Source organism: Sarcophilus harrisii, chromosome 1, assembly GCF_902635505.1.
Source record: "Sarcophilus harrisii chromosome 1, mSarHar1.11, whole genome shotgun sequence".
NCBI classification, from domain to species: Eukaryota; Metazoa; Chordata; class Mammalia; order Dasyuromorphia; family Dasyuridae; genus Sarcophilus; species Sarcophilus harrisii.
The window spans coordinates 611,081,967-611,096,084 of record NC_045426.1 but is presented as its reverse complement, the minus strand read 5'-3'; the positions used below and the strand labels follow the sequence as shown (position 1 = coordinate 611,096,084).

Below are 14,118 nucleotides of genomic sequence, written 5' to 3'. Positions count from 1 at the left end.
ACCTCTTGGGGCCCTCCTTTTTTGTTAAGAACACTTCAGTCTTTTTTCCCTATTTGTATTAATATTTTTTGTTTTTATATTGCCTTTATTTACAAATGTATTTTTACTTTATACCTTGCCTATAAATCCATCCCTTGTAACAAAAACTAGAAAAGAAATGGGGAGAGAGGAAGCAATTCAGCAAAATTAAGCCATATAGCAGTTGAGGGCTACTTTCCAAACTTCTATGAAAGTGAAACTCCATCTCTGCAAAGAAGGAAGGAAAGTTCATTTTCTCATTTTTTCTGGTTATTAAATTTATACAGAGTTTAGTTATGAATTATTTTGTTCTTTTTATCTATATTGTGGTAATCATGTATTTTTCCTAATTTCTCCATTTCCAATAGCTATATCCTTTGTGTATTATCTTCTCCCTATTAGATTATAAATTCCTTGAAGGCAGGGACCATCTATTTTTATTTATATTTGCATCCCCAACAATTTACACAGTGCTTATTTTCACTAAATTAAATAGAAAGGGTTTTATCACAAGAAGATAATGATCTTCAGACTCTAGAGATAGCCTTATGGTGAAGAAAAATGGTGCAGATTTTGAAATGATTACACATGAGATTGTATCCCTGGTCTGATTCTTACTACCTGTGTGACAATTGACAAGTCACCACTGCCTTCTCATTGGCCTATTTTTATATCAGTCCATGTGGCTTTCCAGCACTGACTATGCAGGAAAGAGATCAAGGTAGAGAAGTATGTATGTTGGGGGATGAAGGGTGAAAGACAGAAGTTAGGGGGAAAGGTAAGGTAAGAACTGGGGAGCAATAGCTACTTGGCTCTCTGCTTATCATAGAGAAAGACAATTTTCCATCAATTTCTACTGGAAAAGAAGATGAACAGAGCTTCTCCCTGCCTTTCTACCCCCAGAGAAATCAGGGTGGGAGAGAAGGCTAAAGAGCTGAATAAAAAGGTTCATACACTTTTTGAGTCCTTTCCACTACTTAAAACCTAATAATTCACATTATCTAACTTTCCTGGGTCTCAGTTTCCTCATATGTGAAATTAAGGGAGTTAGGCTAGATGATTTCAGGGGTTCCTTCTAATTCTAAATTTCTGATCAGAATAGACAAATAATAATTTATGTCCTTACCAGGAGTCTATTTCTCAGCACCTCCCAAAGGCTAAAGGGCATCATTGCACCTTCTAAGTTCTGAGTTCTTGACAGATCAAAAACCATGTAGGAAGTCTTATTCCTTTATATGGGATAAGTTAGTTTCAAATCAAGGAACATTAACAATAGAAATCTGCTTTCTCTTTTTTTGTCATTTGATTCATCCCTCTCTCCCCATTTCCAAGATTTATTTGTTCTGTCTGGAGCTAAATGGAAGAAGAATGAGTTATTATTAGTTTTTACAGGTTACATGCCAATTTATGCTCTCTGCATTACAAATACTAGAAAATAAGGTGATATTAAGAAAAAATATATTGCCACAGACAAATAAGAAAATGGCTGCCTACTTTTGTTCCTCCTCCTCCTCTCCCCATAGAAGGTTACTTTCTTCTCAGCCCGGGACCCCCAGAGTCCCATCTCCGCCTCTCATGTCCCTTAGTGTTGCTGACTCTCCTGAATTAACTCCAAATGGTCTAACTCTTTAGCAGAACGGCTGTGTGCCATTCCCTAAAAGAAAAGGCTGGGCTCCCTGAAGTGGGTAACCACCGAGACTTATTCTTGTCCCCTTCCTTCTAGCAAACGAAGAAGTAAATGGCCCCTCAGGATGAACATCACTGATTCCTCTTTGGTACCAGAGTGGTTGGTTGGTTTGTTTCTTAATTTCCCTCCAAGATTTCCTTGCTAAAAAGCAGGACAGATTGCCAGTGGGAGCTCTCTCAGAAACCTGGGTGGAAGTGATAGAAAGGGCTTCTGTTAGCAAGCCCCGCAAAGGGAACCATAGAAATTATGAATTTCTGAGCAAAAGCTGTGTCACTTCACTCTGCCATGACTGAAAAGCAAGACAAGAAATGCAGCTGTCCTCTCTCCTGAAGGGGAACCTGGTGTTTCTGACAAGAGCTACTTGGCGCCCATAAAATGCAATAGTTCCTGGGGTGACTTTGAAGGCTTCAGGGAGGCTTCTGACAAGACTTACACAAGTCAGAAGCAAATCGGCAGATAGATGTGAAGGTGATCTATTTTTCAATAGATATGTCTCAATTCTTAGATAGTTTGTAGTCTGACAGTATAAGGGAACAATGCTGCTGTTTCACCTACTAAAGCTAACCTCAACTATGAGAATGTTTTTAAACTTGTCTTTCAAGAAGTACAAATCCAACAAATAGGTGAGGATATTTATACCTTACACCATTTTCTAGAAAAGCAAAATGAAGAAAGCACTAGGGGCAAACCTGTTAAAAAACAAAAAACAAACAAACAAAAAACACTGTTGTTCTGCATTCCTGAAATTCTGGAGGATCCTTTAAGATGAAGATAGCATCTCTAATCTAAGATACCTCTGGAGTAAATCTCATTTCCAAAAGCAATTTCTTATTTATTCTTGGAATAGATGCTGCTCAAGAGGATCTTTCCAGAGGTAAGAATCACATTCTGGAAGATTTTGACCTGAAAGAGACTGAAAAGTTAATGGAAATAAATGGTTTTAATCTTAATAATTGCAAGGCACTAATTCAGACTAAACTCTCTGGATCCTCAGTTCCCACACACAAGCTTGTTTATGTACAACTTGTTTTTGAAGAAGATTCCTTCCAGTATAAATATAAAATATATAACAGTTCCAAGAAACAAAATCTTTTGACTGCCTAGAATCTAAAAATGCATTTTTTTATAATTATGTGTGCTAAAGAAAAAAATAACTTACCCTTTTTGTTACATTTTGCTACTGATTTAGTACTGAAAATTGGAAATCATAGACAATAGATAGACCAGAAATTCTTAGCTGTATTTTCTTATGACTATTCGTTTGCATTAGAATTAGTCATAGGTAAAAAAAAAAAAAAAAAAAAAATCAATACTCCTTTGAAGAGCTTTTTCCATTTTTAAATGCACTATTTTCTTTGTTGTTGTTCAGTTGTTTCAGTCATGTCTGGCTCTTAATAACCCCAATAGTTTGCCATTTCCTTCTTCAGTTCATTTTACAGATAAGGAAAGTGAGATAAATAGGGTTAAGTGATTTAACCAGGCTCAGACAGTTAGTAAATGCCTGAGACTAGATTTGAACTCACCTTCCTAACTCTAGGCCTGGTCCTCTATCACCATGATGTGATTTATGAGAGGAATTGTTAGTTTCAAAACATGTATTTAGTGTTCACCAGCAAATGGAGTTTGGTCATGAGAAGGATTCACAATGGTCATTCTCTTTGGCAAAAGGTAGGTTTACTTAGGGAAAAAGTTACAGACAAAATAAAGAGCTACAATAAAACAAGAATGGTAAACATGAAATAGAGTTGGAAAAACATATAGTTAGCAAGGAAAAGTGTTTCACAATTAACAATGGAAAACACAAGTTCCCTAGTGGAGCTTACAGTTAACAAGAAGAAAGGGAACACCAATGCGGTTGAGGTCTGCCCTTAGCTGACAGGCTAAATCCATAGAGGATTTAAGCACCTTAAAAGAGTTAGCTAAAAGATGGAGAAAGACAGCATGAGGCAGAGTGCAGTAATGGGCTTAACCAAAAGGGCTCAACAAAGACTGTGTGAGCTGTGGACATACATATTCAGGAAATTTAACCTCAGGGCTTTAACATAACTTAGATTTCTGGCTGGACACAGCAAGGTAGGCTGCCCATAACCTCCACAGAGGGTAAGATGAGAAGGTTAAACTGATCCTTCATCAGTGCCCTTCCCTGCTTTCCTCAAGGAGTAATTTTGTTAGTATTTCAAGCTCTCTTTGCTAACCCCACTAGCAAAGACTTCTAGAAAATTTGTTTTAATTTTCAACTTTAATTAATCAACAATTACCCAGGCAAAGTCTTGAAAAAGGAATACACTGATGATTTAAAGTTTAGGAATGCCATATGTTTCTTTGATAAAATTGCTGGACTTCCAAAGGTAACTATTGGAGATATAGGCTTTGGTAGCCTGTCTCTGGAGTTCATTCTGTGAGAAATGAGTATTTCTCTCTTGTATTTAATAACTAATTATTGTATTAGGGTCAAGGATTTTCCCTTTTCTTACGTTTTCATTCAGAAAAACCAACTTTGGGGGGAAATCTTAAGTAGAGATTTACCCAGACCAAGAGCTAATCAGATAGTAAAAGAAATTCTGAGTTTGAGCTAATGTGCATTCCTGTTCATTGTGTTTGCCCAGACAAGTCTAGGAAAACGTTGATTCTCCTTTTTGTCAGATAGGTGATATCTTTGAGCAAGATTTGGGTGATTTAAATCTGGTACTCCCAAACCCTTACTCTCATTGCAATATTTATTTTCTCATCAATTGTTAACCAATCAGAGTCAATTTCCACCCTTGAGGAATACCTACTCTTTGAAGGGCATATAAACTGTGAATCCATTACCATGAGAGGTCTTTGGTCTAAGAGAAACAGCCAAACCATCCTTTTGTTCGTAAACATTCTAATCTTATTAATAAAAGAGATTAAATTACCCAGTCTCTCAGAACTTTTTTAAACAGTCACATTTCCATGATAAACACACAACTTGGGAAATTGAAAATGGATGAAAGAAAAAAATCCAGCTCTTCAAATGGTTCCCCAATATCTTAACTCATTTGTTTACCTTTTGTTGATAACTAGTAGAAACAACATTTTTAAGAAGGGTTCCAGCTGTGACTAGATGTGCCAAAATGTGAATATTTTCAGAGCCAACCTGTTCTGCATAATGATTTTCTTTATTTTCAGGTGACAGGCAGGGGTCCTCAAACTGTTTAAATAGGGGGCCAGTTCACTGTCCCTCAGACTGTTGGAGGGCCGGACTATAGTAAAAACAAAAACTTTGTTTTGTGAACCTTTAAATAAAGAAACTTATAGCCCTGGGTGAGGGGGATAAACATCCTTAGCTGCTGCATCTGGCCCGCAGGGCCGTAGTTTGAGGACCCCTGGCTAAGCCGGGATAATGTCGTTATAGAGACCACTGCTTAAATACTATCAATCTTTTTTGGACTATGTTAAATTATTGTTCATAATAGGTTTAAAATATTCAAGAGGAAGCCAAAAGATATTTCCTCAAAGTATCTTACTCATAACTTAAGCTGTTTTTCCCTAAAATATTTTGGTTTTTTTAGAGGTCTTTCTGGAGACACCTCAATTTTTGGTTTGAACATAAAACACAATGCTATATGTTCTACACCAAATCTTGGACAACTTGACATTTTCCTAAGTAACTGCTGATCTTGACAAAACTGCAGTCATAGAGAGTTTTATTCCATTTTAAACTCTGTTTTATGGAACATTCAAATGAAAACTTTCTTCATGTCTCCAGTGAAGAAATCATCCCTTTTTAAAATGGCAGAAGCCAACAAATCCACATTGACTTTTGTAGCATTTTATCAAATAAATTTCACTGAATATAAACTTGGAAAAAAAAAAAGACAGTTTCCTAACTCCTCCATTATAAAAGAAAATGGTTGAACTAAGGGATTCATAAAGATCTCTGCCAACTCTGAATGTTCTTATTTCTCCAATTTTCCACATTTAGACTTATGAGACTATTGCTTTCTACACACTCAAGAAGGGTTTTATAACACGTGTCTCACCTAATATCATTAATTCCTTCCATTAAAAATGCAACATCAGGTGAAATATCACTACACAGGTCCTTTAGTTCCATTGGAATAGTTGTGCTTCTAAATTCATAGGGTCTTAGAGCATAAAATAACCTCACAGGTTATCTGGTCCAGTCTCTACTGAAACCATGAATTCTGCAGAAATCTGAGACAAATATTCATAGTCACTGAAAACCTTCAATGTCAGGTAATTTACTTGTGCCCTGGGGGCAGCCCAGTCCATTTAGAGACAACTCTAGTTATTAGAAAGTTATTAGATTATACCAAAATCTCTAGCTTTTAACTAGGCACATGTGTTTTTATCTATGTATAGATTAGGTATAATTTATATTATTCCAAATGCATCAATAGCCATATATTTGCTTATTTCTAAGCTCAGCTATCCCCTTCTGCCCACTTACATTGATATATATGGTCCTCCTACCATTTATCTCCGCCAATTTAGTATTTTATAACTTAAGAAAATAGAAAGTATAATTATTGCATTTTAATTCAACAAAGAGCTCACATAATCTTTTGTATCATTTGTCACTGATTGGGATTATTACTTGCAATTAACCAAGACATATTATTCTATTAATTATGTGTATACATGAATGTTGTGGAAAGGGGGAAAATGGGAGAGAAGATATGATCTGTTAAATAAGAAAAGATTATTATATTCCCTAATTTCTAAATTGGAACTTTCTGAAAACATTTTGGATTTCCCCATTTGTCTTCAAGATGAGATCCCAAAAGAATTTCTAGAGATTGCCAAGCCTTTTACTTGTATCATTACTAATACAAGCCCAAAAGACCTTACCAAGTCTGAAACTTTGATTACTATTCAGTCACTCAAGATGACTTATCATGGGAAGGAACTAAAAAACTGAAATTTTTCATGAATCTCTATACAGTGATTATTTTCTATCCCATTATTCTAAAGTGGTCTATATCTATATCTATATATAGACACCTGGTGTCTATATCTCCTCCTTAAAGTGCTAGGGTCACCTGAGAGATTTGTAAATGTCTCTTCTGTAATGCCAACAGCTTGAGTCTCCACTAGTTATCAGTTCCATTTAATAATTTAACATCTATTCTATTTTACAAAAAAGACATTTGCTTTAGGGATGTAGCAAGAATAAAAGAGCAAACTGTTTCCCCCAATAACTCAGGAGAACATTCTCTTCTATCCTATATCAGTCTCTGAGGACAGTGGGATCTAACTGTGTAAGTTTAATGAACATCTGTTGTGTGTTATGGATTCTTTACTGTGAAATATTTCTTTTAAATCCAATCAGGAAAATCCCAGATAGTGTGACTGTGTTTAGCTTGAGTACACACCTTGGCTGATCATTTTTGTCATCTCTTTTCTTGATAATCCTAAATGTTAGTGTTCTTATCAGTGAATGAGAACTTTAAATTATCACACATAAAAATCCATTGCCATGTTCTACCCATTCCCAGAAGAATCTAACTTCTCTAAGGAAGGATAAGAACTTTTTTTTTTGTCTCTTTACTTTCAGTATCCAGAAAAGCTTTGTGTTGTTGTTGTTGTTGTTTTTAAAACAGCAATAGCTTTGTCCTCATGTTCCCAACTCGGGAGACCCCAATTAAGCCCTTTTTTTAAGAGAATTTTTTCTGTCAGAAGAAAGTTTTTCAACCTGAATCATTATTTCCCTTTGTTTTAGGAAATCTGTCTTTGATGAGTAATTAGTAAAAAAACTAATTGATGATAACCTTGAAAGAGCCATGATTTCTTCACAGTGGGCACTACCTCCTTCCACCATACCTGAGGTGATGAACACTTAGCCTGATAATAATTAACATGTGAATAACTCTTAGAGATGACCCCAATCAAATCCTAACATAAGTGGAAAATATGTAGAACTCCCAATGAGCGTGGATATAGTGGTGAGCATGGATCTAGAAGTCAAGAGACCTCACCTTATTATGATTTGAATCAAAACATGATAACTTAAAATTGATGCATTGTAGATTTAGAGTTGTAAGGGCTTTAGAGGTCTTTTAACCCAACTCTTTCATTTTAGAAATGATATATTTAATAAATGCTTTTTTTTTATTTGATTTGTTGGATTGGATCAAAAGGAGTCTTATATGATATTTTATTGTTGTTGTTGAGTCACATTTAATATTAATTAATAGGCTATAACATTTACTTTATTTGAGAAAAGTTTCACAACCCTGTGAGAATTTAGTATAAGTATTATCCCCATTTTACAAATGGGAAAAATGAGGCTAGGAGAGTGTTAATGACTTGTCTAATGTCATTAAGCTAAGAAGTAGCGCAACTTGAGCCCAAGACTTCTGACTTCAAGCTTATCTCTACTTAGAAATATGTGACTGAACAGAAAGATTTTATATATATGTTGAAATTTTCCAGTTATATTTTGCTGTCTAAACTCTTCTATCTGCTCATATTTGTGTGACAACAGAGAGAATAAAAACTTTATAATTTAGAAATACAATATTATTTCTTCCTTTTGCCAAATAAATAATCCAGTTTCTATCTAGAGAAAAGATAAATGATATAAAGAAAGAACATTCTGAGACAGTTCCTGACACAGAAAAGGAATAAATATCAGGCAATTCTGAGAGCTTGGGATGACTTTGATCTAAGGGTTAATTAAAATAATTCAGGCTCTGATTGCACAGTTGTTGTTCTTATCTGAATTGAAATTGTCTTAATTGTTCTACTTTCCTTCTGAGAGCAGAAGCCTCAAGTGATAATAAATAATATTTGAATAGGTCTTAGTCACAGCCCTAATCAAATTCCACAAGTAGAAAATATTCTTCCTGGTAAATGTTTGCTTTAAATCTAAATGAAATACATTCCAACAAGCATGGATATGGTAGAAGGAGCACGAGTCTCAAAATCAAGAGACCTAACCTGGTTTCTAATCCTTGCAGTATCATTTTAAGTGTGTTAAAATCTCACTGGGCTTCAGTTTCCTGACCTGTAAAATGGAGTGGGCAGAAAAGGAATTGAATGAGATTATTTCTACAATCTATTCTAGCTCTGAAATTATGTGATTCAATAAATTTGAGGAAAAGTAAAGATAAAGATGGCAATGACTTGAATGCAATGTCAGGAATGCAAAGCAAAGGCAACAACAACTTCATTCTTTGCTTCTAGTGGTGGTAAGTATAGCTTTAGGATCATTGCAAGTCTTCGGAGCTATCTTCCAGAGGTATAATGGGACTTGAAGGGATTTGCCCTCTCCAATTTAAGTCGAATGAACCTGAGCAATTGCACATAAAGGGAGTATAGAATCTGTCAAAACACAAACAAACAAAATCAGTTTGACCCAAGGGATTCCAGTATAATTGAAGAGTGCTGGTACTTAAGTCAAAGAGTTGGTTTAAATTGCTCACACTGTGTGACCTTGAACAAGCTACTAAACCTCCTCATGCTGTAAAATAAAGGTTGGGGCTAATACAGATTGATGTTCTTTCCCCTTCTAAATCTATGGTCCTGTGATTCTTTTTTATGCTGGCTGAATACAGCTGTGGACCTAACTCTCTCACACACAAAAAGCTAAAATAGCCCCGGGTGGTGACCATCATCCAAAAGAACTATGAGCAGTCCCTGTGGTGGACAGAAAAAGTGACCTAGCATCAAAAATTATGCAGAGAAGCAACAGAACACAGCAGATCAGTGGAGACAAAATCTAGCAGTTAAGTAAAGAAAGTAACCTAAAAGTAAATGTCAACGGAAGCTCTGTGGAGAAGCCCCCAAATGACAGATTCAAGAAAGGGAGATGATTAATCTGGAACACAACCCCAAGAAGTGTCCCTTTCTCACCAACAGTTTGTAATAGTTTGGTATATTGTCGCCCTGAACAAAGGTCAGAGATTTTCTTTTTTTTTTTTAATTAGGGTATTATATTTAATCAATGTAAAATTTGGTTTGGTTTTATAAAATAGAGTATGGATGGGGGCTTGTGAGGAATGGATTTGAAAAGATATTGACCAAAGAATTGTATCCTTTCTGGTTCCATAGCCAGGACATAGTGTATATAAAAGAGGGAATTGTGAGTGGTAAAGCCCAAGAATTACATATTGATCATCTGTAACCAAGCTCATTCTCCTAGCATCAAGAAATGTTATTCAGCAGCAAACATCATATATGACAGGCAGGTGTTGAATGCACATAAGATTTAGTTAAAGGGAAAAGAAGAAGGCATTGGAGGATGTGAGGTAGAAGGAGAAGGAGAAGGTTCAAAGGTAATAAACAGAGTGCTTTCAGAGAACAGCTTTTTCACTGTCTTCTAAGGCTGAGATTGAAAAATGTGTTTAAAGGAGCAATAGGAACTAGGGTATATCAACCTTCCTTTAGTTTTTCCATCTACAAAAACAGGCTCACACTCAATTATTGCATCTGACAGGGCAGAATAATGAATTTACTCATGACATGGCAATAAGACTGGGTCATAGCCTAGACAAGATGAAGTACTTTATTGCTCAGAAGAAACAAAGTAGAGAGAGACAGTCACAGAACTTCAAAATGCCACTGTCAGGATCATTATTACTTGTCTGTACTCTAGCCTTCTGTTTAACTAACTGTATAGAATCATGGGATAATAGATTTAGACCGTAAGGGACCTCAGATATTAGCTAGTTCAACCCCTTTATTGGGTTGAAATTTCAAGACTTATATGAATTGTCCAAAGTTATACAATGTTGAAATCTGATCCCAGGTTTTCTAACTATAAATCCAGCTTACATTCCACTTCACCTTTAGCCTTTTAGTTAATTGGTCCCAGCAGGAATGCAATTATCACATATTCTTATCTCTAAGAGCCTGAAGTACCTGAAAGCTAAGATACTAAACAGAAGCCTCTAGTTACAGCTTTGTGCTGTTTCTGGTTACAGCCTTCCATCATTTATTCCTTTGGTTCCAATTCACAGTCAAATAAATATATTGGAGATTCTTGGTCAGACGTGAGTGAGACTCAAAAGCCACTAAACTCTCTTTCCACTCTGGGATTCTGAAATTCTATGATTTATTGGAGTCCTGGTATTCCTTGGAGTTAATTTTTTTTTTTATTTTTATATACACAATACAGTCATGTATTTATAATACTTCCAAGAAGACACAAGTGTTTTGTGGAGACTGAGAGAGAAGGTTGAGAAGTTCTTGGTCAGTTTTCAATCATGTTCAGTTCTTTGTGAGACCTCTGGCCCAATTGTCTGTGGGGTTTTCTTGGCAAAGATGCTGGGATGGTTTGCCATTCCTTCTCCAATTTTAGGCAGGCAGGAGTTAAGTGACTTGCCCAGGCTCACTTAGCTAATAAGTATCTGAGTCAAATTTGAACTCTCATCTTTTAGACTCCAGCCCCTGTGTTCTAAACTCACTGTGGCACTTAGCTGCCCCAAAGGTGGAACACTTGGGTGGATTTTGATAAGCAGAAAGCGTTTGACCTATTAAAATCTAGAGCATCAGCAAAATAAACTCCCATTAACACCCACCTTTGACAATGCTTCTTTCTCATGGAATAAGCTGTTACAACTGGGCTTTTATTTGCTTTGAACTGATTCTCAAGTTTTCTCATCCAGGTTAATAGGAGTCTGACTGGTATTTGTCAGAAATAACTCAACCATAGGAATGTTACCCTGACCTTCACAAACTTAGCTAAGGGAAAGATATTGCGGCAAGCAGGACAAACCGCTGACTGCTCCAAATCTCATTATTATGGCAGGTACCTTCCATTATAAACTCACATCCTGGGCTGCCAGAGGCATGGAGTGAAAGTACTCATATTAAAAGTGCAAAAAGCACAGAGCATCCCTCGGGCCACCTTCTCAAACTGCCCTGAGAGCCCTGACTCTATCCCACAGACTTTTAGACTTAATTATGACCCAAATTTCTGATCAATAAGTACATAGTAGGAACAATATTATATGATGATCGATTCTGATGGATGTGACTCTTTCCAACAATGAGATGATTCAGGCCAGTTCCAATGATCTTGTGATGAAGAGAGCCATCTGCACCCAGAGAGAGAGAATTGTGGGGACTGAGTGTGGGTCACAACGTAGCATTTTTACTCTTTGTTGTTGTTTGCTTGCATTTCGTTTTCTTTCTCATTTTTTTCCTTTTTGATTTGATTTTTCTTGTGCAGCAAGATTATTATATAAATATGTATACATATATTACATTTAACATATATTTTTACTGTGTTTAACATATATTGGATTACTTGCCATCTAGGGGAGATGGTAGGGGGAAGGATGGGAAAATTTGGAACACAAGGTTTTGTAAGGGTCAGTGTTGAAAAATTATCCATGTTTATGTTTTGAAAATAAAAAGCTTTAACAAAAAAAGAATTTGAAAAAAAAAAGTACATAATTGGGATACTAACTGTTCCATACCAAGGTTTAACATACCAGGTTTCTTCCCATGGCTAGAACATAACCTCATTGAGCTTTCCTCATATCACAGGATTCATAGGATCACAGATTTAAAATTGCAAAAAAGCAAATAAAGGAATAAGCATTTATTAAGTGCCTATTATGTGCCGGGCAAGGACAGATAGGTGGCACAGTGGATAGAGTGCCAGGCCTGGAATCAGGAAGATTCATCTTTCTGAGATCAAATCCAGCCTCCAACATTCACTAGCTCTGTGACTCAGGCAAGTCATTTAACCCTATTTGCCTCGACTGCAAAATGAGTTGGAGAAAAGAACGGGAAACTAATATTTTTGCCAAGAAAACTCAAAATGGGATCACAAAGAATCACAACCATTAAAAAAATAATGTGATTCATGTCACAACCATGAACATGACTAAAAACAATAAACAAAACAACTGTTCCAGGCATTTGTGCTGAGCACTTCACAAATCTTTTATCTTATTTGATCCTCACAACAATCCTGGAATATTGATGCTATTATCCACATTTTACAATTAAGGAAACTGAGGAAAATAGAAGTTAAGTGATTTGTAGAGAGTGACACAGCTAGGAAGTGTCTGAGACTGGATTTGAACTCAGGTCTTCTTGATCCAGGGCCATTACTTTTTTACATCAAAGCTTCTTAAACTTGGGTCATGTGAGATTGCTTAATTGAATGTGGGGGTCACAAATATTTGACAATACCAAAAGGATTCTGCATGCAACGACCAAAAATTTATTCAAATTCAAGTACACAATGAATCCAAGGTGCTTCTGGAAGTACTTGCCCATGTTGCATTGCAAAACTTCATGACAGCCTTGGTCTGAACACACAACATGCATCCTTACACTGCACATGCACAAACACTGCCAAGCTGAGATCCACACTGGGGTCACATAAAAATTTCTCAAGCAAAAGTAATCATGAATGGAAAAACTTTAAGAAGTCCTATCTTTACACAAAGATATCTCCTCCTGTTGCAAATCTTCCATTCCTTCCATGTTCTAAAGTGCCTCCTACTCCTGGAAAACTAGAATTCAATGAGTCCAACATCCTCATTTTATAGATGAGGAAACTAAGATTTGTTAAGTGTACAGTGTCACACTGAACAAATGTGAGGCTGCCTAGATTGGAAAAAATGCTTAATAAAGAAGCAACAGAAAATAAGACAAATCATCCCCTCTGCCTTAGTTCCCCATCTACAAAAAATATTACATTTAGTGTTTCAAGAAGGATTTGAACTCAGGGCTTCCTGGCTTTAAGCTCAATATTCTTATCTTCTACACTACCAAAATCCCTGACTTCTTGCAGAATTCTGAAAAAGGCATTTCCTCTCAAAATTGGCTTTATTATCTTAACTGTCTCTCTTAAAAAAAAAAAAAAAAACAAAAAAAAAAAAACTTCCAGAGATGACTCTTTGATGAAGAAATTCTTCCTGTCTTGACTGAAGCCCAAACTGTCTGACTTGCTTTTGAAAATAGGATCATGACTGATTCTTCAGTCAGACAATGACTGAATGGGATGCTCTGAGTCCATCATTTCTGATTCTTCGTTGTGCATCCTAAATTAATAAAGAAAGGTTAACTTTTTTTCATTTCCTTTCTACCACATATATATTTCCTTCACCAAGTTAAATATTTTCTGTCCCTAGCAAACCAGCTGAGGTACCTTTAGCAAATCTTTACAGATTCCCAATTGTGGACATCATGTCCCTTTTGAGTTCTTTCCCAGTTTCTTCTATTTAAGAGTCTCAGCAAAGTTCTTAAAACATAATGATTGGTAAATTCTAGCATTAATATTAATTAATAATTGTGAGACTTCAAAAAAAAAGGATTATGCAATTGGTCCTAATTATTTGGAATTTCTAGATTATGAAAAAACCTTGTCCTGTAGACCTGAAGTTGGACTAGATCCTTTCTGAGGTTCCTTCTAGCACTGCAACTATAATTCTATGATAAATTAAGAGAAAATAGATTCC

General features: G+C 35.9%; 1 protein-coding gene and 1 pseudogene across 1 annotated transcript in view; one reads left to right on the top strand and one right to left on the bottom strand.

Annotated features, from left to right (window-relative positions):
• FER1L6 (fer-1 like family member 6) overlaps window positions 1-1,582 on the bottom strand; it is a 277,428-nt gene extending 275,846 nt beyond the window's left edge. Inside the window, exon 1 of the mRNA XM_031947271.1 lies at window positions 1,513-1,582. Within this exon, the coding sequence (XP_031803131.1) occupies window positions 1,513-1,582 (70 nt within the window). The remainder of the gene's footprint in view (window positions 1-1,512) is intronic.
• Window positions 1,583-1,769: 187 nt separating this feature from the next.
• Window positions 1,770-5,347, top strand: LOC105749377 (annotated as a pseudogene).
• Window positions 5,348-14,118: the final 8,771 nt, after the last annotated feature.